General features: G+C 35.2%; 1 protein-coding gene across 4 annotated transcripts in view; it reads left to right on the top strand.

The window, feature by feature from the left end:
- Nucleotides 1-9,448: 9,448 nt before the first annotated feature.
- Nucleotides 9,449-14,215, top strand: part of Hibch (3-hydroxyisobutyryl-CoA hydrolase) — a 233,242-nt gene continuing 228,475 nt past the window's right edge. For 3 of the 4 annotated variants that reach the window (XR_010856875.1, XM_067125503.1, XM_067125505.1), the window contains exons 1-3: nt 9,449-9,598; nt 13,160-13,395; nt 13,549-13,707. Coding sequence is in view for 3 of the 4 variants with exons in the window: in XM_067125503.1 (XP_066981604.1) it covers nt 13,161-13,395; nt 13,549-13,707 (394 nt within the window). In the remaining variant the exon portion in view is untranslated. Of the gene's footprint in view, nt 9,871-13,159; nt 13,396-13,548; nt 13,708-14,215 lie in introns of all 4 variants that reach the window. The other variant, XM_067125504.1, reaches the window with a different exon arrangement.

Below are 14,215 nucleotides of genomic sequence, written 5' to 3'. Positions count from 1 at the left end.
ATGAAAGGATATGCAAATAGAGAAGGAATTTGTTTCTGGAAATTACTAGATGTCAGGATATAAGGGTGTGATTACTCGAAGCCTATCAAATCCTTCTCCATTGCTGGATACGATCTAACACAAGCGATTAGATGTCACGTAGACCTACCCAATTCACCACTTGGACCAACGGAGGCAAATTGAGATTTAATGGAAAATGGCCGAAGTATTCTGCCACCGTTAGCCCGTCACCATCATTCCATCGCTCATATTTGACATTTCATAGCCCGGGGTTCGAGATACTTAAGTGGCACTAGGCTTAATAGCGATAGGTATGTTCGAATTCATTCCCAGACTATGCAAAGTAGTGAATTATTTACCCGGTTTTGGGTTCCAGCCAGGATGGTTTTCTCTCGTACATTCTTGCTATGAATGATTATGAATATGAATTCCCATTCCCACTTGGATATCATTCGTATTCATAGCTCATTTTTAAATATCATCATATACCATATTATTCTTTTCTTAAATTTGGCATCAGAATCATACGGATCATTGAGAAATGCACAGAAATATTTCCAAACAAATTGTATCTCATTCTCCCTTACCACGTTTGCCGATGACATCTTGAAAGCTCTGAACCATCTAGCGGCCGAGAGGTTTGGTGGTCATGTCATCATCATCGTCGTCGCTATCACTGTTCCGTCACTGCGGCTGTCGTCGTCGTCGTCATCATTATCATCATCATCATCATCGTCATCATCACCAAAATGTTCATCGGAATCCTCGCCCTCTATACCGGCTTCAGAGTCGACATGAACAGTATGGTTTTTGTCATTTTTGGGGGCTGGAGTGGGTGCAGTTTCCGATGCAATGAAAGGCAGGGTGACTCCGATCAAAACCAGGAGGACTGTGAGCTTCATTGAAGGCCTGCAAATGGGGGACAATGTGAGATTGTTAGAAATAAGAAGACTGCAATCATCAGGGGAGACCTGAAAATGTCAGGGAATACAAAAGCTTTAGCAAAGACCTGAAAAGGCCAGATAATGCAAAACTGTCAAAGCTAAGGAGACTGTGGTCTTTAGCTAAGACCTGAAAATGTCAGGGAATGTGAGACTATCAAAGCTAAAAGGACTGTAGTCTTTAGTGGAGACCTGAAAGTGTCAGGGAATGCAAAACTGTCAGAACTAAGGAGACTGTGGTCTTTAGCAAAGACCTGAAAAGGCCAGAGAATGCAAAACTGTCAAAGCTAAGGAGACTGTGGTCTTTAGCTAAGACCTGAAAATGTCAGGGAATGTGAGGCTGTCAAACCTAAGAAGACTCTTTAGCAAAGACCTGAAAATGTCAGGGAATGTAAGACTGTCAAAGCATATGAGACTGTGGTCTTGAGAGAAGAACTGAAAATGTCAGGGTATGTAAGACTGTCGAAGCTAATGAGACTGATCTTTAGTAAACACCTGAAAATGTTAGGGAATGTGAGGCTGTCAAAGCTAAGAAGCCTGTGTCTTTAGCAAAGACCTGGAAATGTCAGGGAATATGAGACTGTCAAAGCTAAGAAGACTGTGTCTTTAGCAAAGACCTGAAAATGTCAGGGAATGTAAGACTGTCAAAGCTAATGAGACTGATCTTTAGTAAAGACCTGAAAATGTCAAAGAATGCAAAACTGTCAAAACTAAGAAGACTGTGTTCTATAGCAAAGACCTGAAAATGTCAGGGAATGTAAGACTGTCAAAGCATATGAGACTGTGGTCTTGAGAGAAGAACTGAAAATGTCAGGGAATGGGTGACTGTCAAAGCTAGAAGACTGTGGTCTTTAGAGAAGACTTGAAAATGTTAGGGAATGCAAAACTGTCAAAGCTAAGAAGACTGTGGTCTTGAGAGAAGACTTGAAAAAGTCAGGGAATTTGAAACTGTCAAAGCCAGGAGGACGTTATATGCTGCTTTAATGAACTTAGATAAAAATCAGTGGGAGCAGAAGACGCTGCGTTAACTCTTCGATTTTCTACTGCACTCAATGATTTCAAAAACTTCACAAAAACTAAGGTTTAGCACCTGAACTTCTGCATTTCTTTACTATTGAAGACCCACTTGAGAATTCTTTCAAAGCTATGCTTGTAAGTGTTTATCTATCTCTCTCTTTTTTTTTCCACTTCTTACCTCATTGTTAAGCGTCGAATCTAGCCAAAGCTGTGCGCGACAGGAGAGCAGACACAAGACTGAATCTCAGCACGGCAATCGCTGCCAACATATATACGTGTATCTGCAACACGTGGAGAATAATGCTAACACCCACGACACCGATGGAAGACGAGTCCGAACTCCTCGTTGCTGACTAGGAAAAGAGAAACCGCACTCTTCTCCCAGCTGGTTCTTTTGCACCGAGAAACAGTACTCGTTTCAAAAGGTAAACAAAGATCGAATGCTGGTAAGTTTGGGGAATTATTGCCAGAATTATTGTAAGTTACGTCGTCTTTTTCCATGTTCTTAAGCTAGAATTTACGCTTTCGAATGTCTTTCGAAAAGCCCAGTTAATGGAAGGAATTGACACAGGTGTCGTGATTAACACTTGAAGACAGGTGGTCTTTGTATGACTCAAGGTCTGTTGTGATTGTTCCACTGTTTAGAGGCAGACATTATTTCTTCACTCTTTTAACTTTTCTTTTCAATCTTTTTATTTTCTTCTTAGAGATCGAATATTTTTGCTACTTAAATATTCATTTTCATAAACTGAACAGTTTGTCGTGATTGTCTTTCAGTTACTTATCAAGATTGCTTACAATTACCTTTACGAGGCTGGGAAAGTTCGTCATATTCATGAAGTATAGATTGTGTGTGTAGCCTATGGATCAGTAATGGATGCGCTTGCTCATATGTATATATATATATATATATATATATATATATATATATATATATATATATATTATGTATATATAAATATTATATATATATATATATATATATATATATATATATATATATATATACATACATACATATGTCTAATAATTGTAATAAACACAATGCCTCATATATATATATATATATATATATATATATATATATATATATATATATAAAAATATATATATATATATTATATATATATATATATATATATATATATATATATATATATATATATATATATATATATATAAACACATAATGAGGGCTCATGATTTCTTTTATCCGAGCATATGTTTCAATATTTTCATTCATACTCGCTTGTTTTATTCATTTCTATTAATTTTTTTTAATTTTCCATGCAACCTTCACTCTCATTTGAATCTTTAGCTCTGCATGCGAAAGTGTTCCCCATCTCGGCGCTTCATACACCAAAATAAATAATGACAAAAGACACATTTTCAAGAGGTTTCGTGCGGTTTCAATAGTTCGAAACGATGCAGCCCTCTTGGAAATGTTTCTCATTTCTTTTACTGCACCTCCGTTCATGTTCTCTTTCTTCCGTCTGACTTTCTGCTCTCTCTAAATATTGTTTCCTAGTGCAACTGCTTTGAGGCTTTTCTCTTGTTACACCTTTGAAATCTTCCTGTTGTCAATTTGCCTTTCGACGCTGAATGACCTCATAGGTTCCAGCGTTTGGTCTTTGGACTAAATTCTATATTCTATTCTGTTCTCTTGGAAATGTCTACATAAGAAGGGAGAATTTGTTCCCTGTATGTATGCATGTACATTAAGTACACTACTTATAGGGAAGCAACTGAACATTTAATAAACAAAAATGCCTTCAGGTATTATTCAACAAGTAAAAAATGCGCCGCAGTTTCTTCAGCGCAATCGAGTTTTCAGTACAGTGTATAATCAAGGCCACCGAAAATAGACCTATATTTCGGATGTCTCGGTATAATGCTATATGAGTCACAGCCCATGAAACTTTAACCACGACCCACTGGTGGCCTATCCCATATCGTTGCCAGAAGCACGAATACGGCTAACTTTAACCTTAAATAAATTCAAAACTACAGAGGCTAGAGGGCTGCAGTTTGGTATGTTTGATGATCGGAGGGTAGATGATCAACATAGCAATTTGCAGCCCTCTAGCCTCAGTAGTTTTTAAGACAGAAAAAGTGCGGACGGACAGACAAAGCCTTATCAATAGTTTTCTTTTACAGAAAACTAAAAGTAGACCTTGAGTACTTGGCTTCAGAGCGAGTGGGTCTGTCTCATGAATTCTCTTCTTTCCTTTCTCATACATTACTTTATTTTCTCTCTTTCTCTTCCTTTATTGACGCTGGTGTCCCATAGCACTCAGTCTAGAAAGTATCTTTGTTCCTTGATATGTCCGAAGAATTAATAATTAATATTTTTGCCTTGAAGCAATTCTCGCCATCTTCTCTTTCATCGGTGGAAATCTGTATAACATCAAATCACTGACATCAGCTATAACGTCAGATCACTGACATCAGCTGACACTGACACCCGTGGTATTTCTGAATCACGAGATTAATAACAGTGGAAGTGAATCATGATCTCATTAACTTTATTGCTTATTATCTGTCCGTGTCTTCGTGTTACGCTCCGTTACTTGTTTGTTCGTCAGAACGCTGGACCACAGAAGGGTTAAAAAAAAAGGTGACATTTGGAAACTGATTTTAGATTTAAAAGAAACAGAATATTTCTTGAATGCTGGTGTGATGACGCATAGACAACGGGAATCATTTATAGCAAAACGGACGTAAAATCTAAATCCATCGTATTTCTTTTTAAAAATTTTTGTCCTTCAGTCACTAGTGGATCCAGGAAAATTTCATTGGGGTTACTCAGTTTATATATATATATATATTATATATATATATATATATATATATATATATATATATATATATATATATATATATACATATATATATATTAACTTATCACACACACAATTGTTCTGTGCATTAGTAGAATTACTATAAAAATGGAAAAATAAAATCAATTACAGAAATGGTAAGTAAAATAAAAATATAAATAAATAAATAAAATAATAATAATAATAATAATTCTAATAATAAAATACTGAATCCATTATTATTATTAATAATAATAATAATAATATTATTATTATTAATAATTATTATTATTATTTCTTTTATTACCAACAGCGATTGCAGTTCATTTTTATTTTCTATTGAATTTTTATATTTGAAGAAAATATATTATACTATGATATTACAAATCTTCATAAATTATACATATATATATATATAATATATATATGTATATATATAAATATATATCATTATACATATACATAAATAAATATATATATATATATATATCATTATATATATTATTACTAGGAATCATTCAAAATGGATGGTATCCAAATTTGTATTTATTTTTCAAAAGTTAGGAGTTTTTCTCGGACAAACATTCCCATTATCAAGTATCCCATTGATAATGAGGACCGTTTGTCCAAGAAAGCTTCTAACTTTTCTGAATAAATATTCCATTAGATATCATCCAGTTTGAATGCGGTCCTGTTAGTTTCCTAATATATATATATATATATATATATATATATATATATATATATATATATATATATATATTCATTTATATATATATATATATTTATATTTATATACACACACCTCATATATGTATGTGTGTGTGTGTGTGTGTGTGTATAGCTTTACATGAAGTTCTGCCTCTGTAATATCATAGTAATAATATATTTTCTTCAGCATATCGTATTTCAGTAGAAATTATGAAATGGACTGCAATACTCAAGTATCAGGAAAACTGAACCTATTTTTGTTATTATTATTATTATTATTATTACATTATTATTATTATTACAAAATTATTTTTTTTTTTTTCTATTACCATTTCTGTAATTGATTTTTTATTTTTCCCATTTTTATATTTCTCATTATGTTGTTATTATCTAAATCTTCAATATTATTAGTTCGTTATTATTTTTTTTTTTTTATTATCATTTAATAATTTTATTATCATTTAATCATGTAATAGATTTTTTTTTTCATTTTTATATTTCTCATTATGTTATTATTATCTAAATCTTCAATATTATTATTTTGTCATTATTTTTCATGTGGGAGGGAGGACGTGCCTAGGTGCCCACCCTCCCTGAATCCGCTAGTGCCTTCACACCCTATTCCTTTTACTGTACCCCCGTTCATATTCTTTCTTCCATCTTACTTTCCTGAACCCTCTCCTAACAGTGTGTAATTGTGCAACTCTACGATTTTCCTCCCGTTACACCTTTGAAACCTCTTACTCTCAATTTTCCTTTCTGCACTGAATGACCTCATCGTACAGGTCCCAGCGCTTGGCCTTCGGCCTAAATTGTACATTCTGCCTCTGCCCTTCAATATACAGCATCCTGATTCATCGAGCCGTGAATTGTGATGCAATGTGTACTAGTCACCGGCGGACACCTGTTTTTGTTCCGGGCGTTCGTGACTTTTGTCGGCACACATTGAAAATCTGTTACAAAAACCCCTCCGGTCGCCTCTTCCTTCGTCCTGGATTATTTTGGTGATTTCGGTTGCTCCGAGACACCTGTGGAGTTTTTCGCAACTTCAGCCTGTGCTCACGCCTACATGAACATACTCACACACACACACACACACACACATATATATATATATATATATATATATATATATATATATATATATATATATATATATATATATTATTGTGAAACATTTTCTGCTAGAACAGAAATCCATCGAATAATACGAGCCCATAAAAACGCCAAAAGGTAGAAAGTTATCGCTATATTTTTCAGAGACCAAACTGTCTCCTCTACTGGCGTCCAACAAAAGCCAGTCCCCAAAGACACAGGGGTAGATGAAATACCTTGCCTCGACTGTGACAAATCGTATGTCGGCTTTACTGGGAAACCACGGTATGGCCAACAGAGCTCAGCTATTTTTAACTATATAAATGACCGTAACCACAGGATAAACTCGAATGTGTCTCGTATAACTTAGAGCAGCAATTGTCGGTTCAAAAGCCAGATGGTGGAATCAGCCCTGATTAAACAAAGAAATAACGATGAATCTATCAAAAGAATCATGGGACTCAGATGTTATGGATAAAATCTTCCTCCAACCAGTGATTAAGAAGATTAAGAAGCTATCAACTTGAGTGATGTAACGGGTTACCTCTGGGTCTCTTGGTATAAGTACCGACTGTCTGTATGCCTTACTTCATTCATATACTTGCCAGTATAGAGGAGACAGTTTGGTCTCTGAAATATAGCAATAACTTTCTACATTTTTTTGGCGTTTTATGGGCTATTATATATATATATATATATATATATATATATATATATATATATATATATATATATATATATATATATCATTTCTCACTCACACTGGGAACGAACCTCAGTCTTGCGAGTGATAGGCCGAGGCAGTAGTGACTGACCCATGGTCTAAGCCATGTACTGACATACGAGGGTCATAAAAGTTTTTCCCGGGCGCAAATTCCTGAGATGTATGCAAGTATTGCACCAGCCCCAATTTCTTTGCCATGCCCCTAGATTAGGTTACGTTAGGTTAGGTTAGATTAATGCCATGTGGTAATCTGGGTGTGGGAAACATCATGAAATTACTTAAAAAAAAAAATTCTATGGTTAGTTTTTAAGATATGGCGCCAAGCTTTTTTCAGGGATAGGTTCCGGTACTCTGTTACGTCTCGGGAAAATGCTTCTAGGGCAGGGTTCTGAAGTCTTAAAACACACCATGATTTTTACCCAACTTCCCGGCCCATCAGCGCTCCAGTCGCTACCATTTCCTTGGAATTAGCTTATCCCTTAATCGCCTGATATGTTGAAACAATGAACAGCTGTTCACGTGCTCCACGGTAATTAAATCCCGACCCACTCCCGATGTGAGTCAAATATATTTCTGTGAAACACTTGCTCATGCGTTCATTATTTCCATTATACTATACACACACACACATACATATGCATACATATATATATATATATATATATATATATATATATATATATATATACATACATACATACATACATACATACACATGTGTGTGTGACCAAACCTAATAGATACGAGCATCGACTAAGAGTGCTCGATAATAATAATAATAATAATAATAATAATAATAATAATAATAATAATAATAATAATAATGCTTTCACGTAAGTAAAAGCTGGATAGCGTAACCTACCAAGTAGAACATTGCCACAGGTAGAAAAAAGTCAATTAATGAAAACACGTAGATTTGAAGGTTTAATTATGCAAATGTCCGAAACAAAAATGCAGCAAAAATGAGAAAACGTACATTATCTTGCTTAGAATAAAAAAAAAGCCTTATTCTGCTTGGAAGATTCAATGAAAGTAAAAAAAAAAAAGTACAAAATAAATCGCATAAATGCAGACCTTTTAAAGATCTTATTTATATAGTAGACCAGCACGATAGTTACGTCCTGGTGTTCAGATATGCGGATGAGCAGATTTCCACAAATACATAAACGTACTGTATATGGCGATATGTTTGTTTCAAAGCGAGGTATCCTACAATTATATCGCCTGTTTTTTGTTTAATTCACCGTTAATCTTCGCTTTCACACCGTTTTGGTTATTAAACGCAAATGTACTGAAACTGGGGATGGGTATAGATTAATGGAGTTGAGATACAACGAAGCTATTGGCAAACTAACTTTTGGGAAGTGAAAATCTAGAGATAGTCAATGAATAATTATATATATATATATATATATATATATATATATATATATATATATATATATATATATATATATATATATATATAAACAATTAAGCCTATGGCACATAAAACCAAGGTAGCATACTGAAATAAAACTATAAAATGTACCTGAGCATTACGCCTAAGTGAATGATCACCGGTATATTCATATCCAAACCAATACCGAGTGTTGTATTTGTTAGTTTTCCAGGTCATGATTTCAATCACCAGCCTAATTCCTTTCATAGTAATTTGATATAACTGTTATGCATAGTAATTTGATATAACTATTACGCACGAAAGCAAACGCGTTACCCATGGTAGCTAATGGTAAGCGAGTTTTCTCCAATCATGCAAACTCTTTTTCAGACATTCTTCAAAGGTGTTTTTGTTTATCAGATTTTTCCCTGTTATATAACATATCGTGTATCCTTTTTGGTCTTTTTTTTTTAATGCATTTTTGTTTCAAATTCGGGATTTACTCTTAAAAACGTTTTTGTTTATGCCGATGTTTTTTCCATTTATTTTATTATTATCATCATTTATTTATTTCAGACCTGTTCTAATCTGCCGGTCTTTGAGAACAACGCGAAAACGGTGTTCGAAAGGCTTCCTTAAAATGAAATAATCGTGCCGAATCTTCTTAGAGGAACAATACCAGATGATAATTTTTAATTAAACACAAACTTTTAGTATATTAGACGCATATTAATACAAAAAAAAAGCAGCGATAATATTCAAACAGAAATAAGAGGGATAAAGATAAACTCGGCTTCCACACGTTCGAACGCAGGTGGCCAATCAGCTGGCATAGGAGAGGAGCAGAAATCTAGAGACAAAACGCCGATTCCCAGCATCTTCGCCTAATTAATTCGCTGGTTTAACGAAGGTGATATTAAATTTTATCCCGTTTAACGTACAGTAGAGAGTATTGTGTTCTTTTTGTGTAAGTTAAGAGAATGATATCAGTGTTCATTCAGTGAAGAATGGACTGGAACGAGAATGGCGATGCCGATGTATTTTTTTCTTCGCCATTTCGCTATCTAATCTCTAATCACGAAGCCGTTGCTGGGCTATGGCTAATAGGTCGGATTAGGTGCCGTTAGTTGCGTAAGAGGACATTTTCCCCGCAAGAGACCGTTCTTGATTTTTTTATGACAGGTAATCACTTGACTTAGGCCTGGGTTACGTAAGGTTAGGTCTAGCCCTGAGGGAGACTCGTGGTCCGAACTTAATTTGGGAGAGTCTGGTTTTTTTAATGAGATTTAATTTAGAATGTTTATTAAAGATTTGTCACGTTTATTTTGTATATTAGGAATTTTTTTTATTGTCACGTTTATTTTTATGTATTTGGAATTTTTTTTTAATTAAAGTTTTTATATATATATTTTTTATGGTTTTTATCTAATGTCATTCTTCATTTTTCACGTTCATGTTTCGACACTGAATCTTACCAGTACAGTATATTTATTAAAGATTTGTCATATTCATTTTATAGCTTTTATATATTGAGATTTCGGGTAATTTAATTTTATATCTTTTATATATTGATTCTAAGCCGGGTTAGCGTGGTGACTAGACTCGGCAATTGACGTTTTCCGATGTTATTTTTCTTGCTTTACGAGAATTTAAAGTAATATTTTGTCGGTCGGCTGTAACTAAACTGTAATTGACCTTTGAAGACTCTACGACTTGAATTACTAAACGCGGGGTAGGTCTAAGCGGCATTCGCGGCGAAGCCCATACCCCCTCCATAGCTGATACGGCAAAATTGTAACCAGTAAACACCCCTAAAAATCCAACCTAACGCATTGCCGTGGGGTGTTTACTGGTTACAATTTTGCCGTATTAGCTATGGAGGGGGTTGGTGGGCTCGCGCGTGGAATGCCGGCTTAGACCTACCCAGCGTTAGGTAATTCAAGTCATTGAAGTCTTCAAAGGTCAATTACAGTTTAGTTACAGCCGGACGACAAAATATTACTTTAAATTCTCGAAGCAAGTAAAATAACATCAGAAAACGTCAATTGCCATAGTCTAGCTCACAGCGGACAGCCGGCTTAGAATTACCAGATTTATTTTGAATGTACAATTTTTATATACAGGCAGTCCCGGTTTACAGACGGTTCGACTTACGACGTTCGAGGTTACGACGCTTTTCAAATATATTCATCAGAAATTTTTTCCCGACTTATACGCATGTTCGGGGTTCTGACGCATCGTCACGCCCGATCCGACGGAAGAAATTTACCCCAAAACGGCAGAATAATCATAATTTGAAGGTTTTTGATGTAAAACTCAATAATGATGCAGTTTACGTCGTTTCAATACCAGAGCATTAAAGTAAGGTTTTCTAATGATTTTTGACGATTTTCGACGATTTTCCGGTTTCTGACGATTTTAGGTTACGACGCTGGGCGCAGAACGGAATTTTAAACCGGGGACCGCCTTTATATATATTTTTATGTTTTTATCTAATCTCATTCTTCATTTTTTACGTTCATATTTTAACACTGTATCTTACTAGTACAGTATGTTAGATGTAATTTAGTATGTTTATTAAAGATTTGTCACGTTTAGTTTATATATTAATAATGTATTTTAAATTAGAATTTTTATATATATTTTTTATGGCTTTTATCTAATATCATTCTTCATTTTTTACGTTCGTATTGTAACACTGAATATTACTAGTACAGTACGTTATCATTCATCTTTTTTATTATCAGTCACGTCACTATTAATTTATATGTTTCATCTTCATCGCTGCGCTGAATAATCCCGATGGGTGCTGGCGCTTGGTCTTCAAGACCTAAAGTTCATAACCAATCAATCAATCATAGGCCTGTTGTACCGTCATTTACCCTACTTTTAAGGTTCTATTCCACCTTCCAAACCTATTTTCTGTCAATTTCCGTTTCAGCGCTGAATGACCTCATAAGGCTAGGTCCCAGCGCTTGGTCTTTGGCGTAAATTCTCTACAGTATTCAGTTCAGTACTTGAGGTCCTTTGCAGCGTAACTTTGGCCCGTAGCTGCGATCCCTTTCATTCCTTTTATTGTACCTCTGCTCATAATCTTTTTACCAACGCCTTTCAAAGCTTCCTACTCTCAACTTCCCCTTCAGCGCTGAATGACCTCATAAGTCCCAGCGTTTAGCCTTTGGTCTAAATTCAGTGTATTCTGTGCCATCCTTCATTCTTGAAGAACTCCCATTTTGTTAAACAAATCCTATTAAGCACTGTGACATGTAGGCCTATATGTTTTTTTTTTACTTTGGTGTCGTATATTTCTTCGTATCGTGTGAATAGCCGTAACATTTGGAATTTTTCATGTTTTGATTAATATTCTAGATATAAACAAGTGAAAGTTTATTGGAGTGGAATACATGTATTAAGATGGAAACGTGTATTTGTCATGCCATGGTCAAAATATTCCATTTTAGTGTTTTGGTCTTATCATTTTGTACATCAATTAGTAATATTTCTTTATAGACTGTTTATACAAAAGTTAAGTTTATAAAATTACACTTCATTGTACGTCAATATACTTTCCATGACAGGACATTAAGCTACACTTTAACCCCCATTTAGTCAACTTAAGCTAGCGTAGGTAGGCCATTAGGTCTATATAAATGTAAAAAAAAAGTAAAGTTATGTATTTTAAAGTAGCAGGAATGTGAGTGGACTCTGTATCTGGTTAATGACTAATGTGTTGTATTTTTTACAGCACTGTAATTAATATTTTGGTATTATCCTGTATTGGGAACTTTCAGTTGGATCTTTCCTAGGTAGCGACTTCCAAGGGGTTTTCTGGGGTCGTTATCTGGGACTAGTATTTCTTGGGGGTCATTATCTTTATGATATTTACAGTCTTTTGTTTATGGTTTTACAGTAATCCCCACTGGGCTTGTACCTAACACGCTGCAAAGGTGGATACATACCGGGTTTAAACCCTTGGGGGTCGCTATCTAGGAAAGATCCCTTTCAGTCTGTTAAGTATCCTGTGGGTGACTTTAATCTCCATAGACTACCTGTTCCTTTAGCGCCGTAGTGCCTTCAGTACACCTAACGTGGTGCACTGTAGGTACCACTTGAGGTTCTTTGCAGCGTCCTTTCATCCCAAAGCTGCAACCCCTTTCATTCCTTTTGCTGTACCTCTGTTGATATTCTCTTTCTTCTTTCATACTCTCCACCTCCTAACAATTGTTTCATAGTGCAACTGCCAGGTTTTCCCTCTCTTACACCTTGAAAAACTTCTTTACTCTCAATTTCCCACTCAGTACTGAATGACCCCATGGGTCCCAGTGCTTGGCTTATGGACTAAATTATATAGGCCTATTTCACATTCCATTCCATAGGCCATCTGTGTAGTCACTATATAAGTTGTTACATGTATGCGTCATTGTAGGCTATATGCGACCCAATTCACTCAATACCATTTCTCTCGTGACAGGATGGTGCTCATCCAAGCCATATCATCGAGATTAAGAATCGGAGTTTCTTCCCACCTACTGAAATACCGGAGAATGTCGACCGCTCCCGAGGCAATATTGGAAGAGATTGGAGACAAGGGCGTTATAACTCTAAATCGCCCGAAGGCCCTGAACGCGTTTAACTATAACATGATGAAAATAATATATCCAACTCTGAAAGAATGGGAAAATACTAAATCTTTAGTTATAATAAAAGGTTAGTAATTAGTAATGAGATCTGGATTTTATCAGATGATGTTGACTCTGGACTAATTTTCCATTATTTCCATACTGATCCATGACATAGTGTGGAAGGATGAGACGTGACATTGTGGTTGTTAGGGCTTCATTCAGTCTTACTTTCTTCCAGGGGCAGGTGAAAAGGCATTCTGTGCGGGTGGCGATGTCCGGGTAATTGCTGACACGGCACAGGATGAAGACGCAGTTGGAAATTACTTTTTCCGTGAAGAATACATTTTGAACTGCCTTATTGGTACCTTTCATACTCCATATATTGCTCTAATCGATGGTGAGTTTTTATTATTATATTTTATTTACATGATTAATGTTTTGATAACCTTTTGGCATTTTAAGGTGAATTTTGTTTGATCAGTCAACTCCTGTTTATTTGTCACAATGACAGATTAATGGTGAGACTTCAGAAAGTTGCCATTCACTAAGATGGTTGTGCTCTGTATATCATGGTATAATACTTGTTATTTTTGGTTTGTTACCACATTCTTCTATTGGTCAATTTGGTTTTGGTAGTTGTAGAATTACTGTTAATACAAACATGACAAACAGACCAAATTAAATGCATGGAGACAAAATTGTTCAAATGAAAATTACACCATTTTTGTTGAGTCTCTCCGTGCTGTGAGTAGACTTACCGTACAGCCAGGGGAAATTACAATAATTCCTTGAAGAGGACCAAATTGACATCAGGTATCTTTGGGTCAGGCTCGTCTTCCATTCCACCACTACTAACAGATGATGGTAGATTGGTTACTGGCCCTCGGGAAAAGGTTGAACTGCTT

This window comes from Macrobrachium rosenbergii, chromosome 23 (assembly GCF_040412425.1).
Source record: "Macrobrachium rosenbergii isolate ZJJX-2024 chromosome 23, ASM4041242v1, whole genome shotgun sequence".
Classification (NCBI taxonomy): domain Eukaryota; kingdom Metazoa; phylum Arthropoda; class Malacostraca; order Decapoda; family Palaemonidae; genus Macrobrachium; species Macrobrachium rosenbergii.
This window is presented reverse-complemented; position numbering and strand designations above follow the sequence as displayed.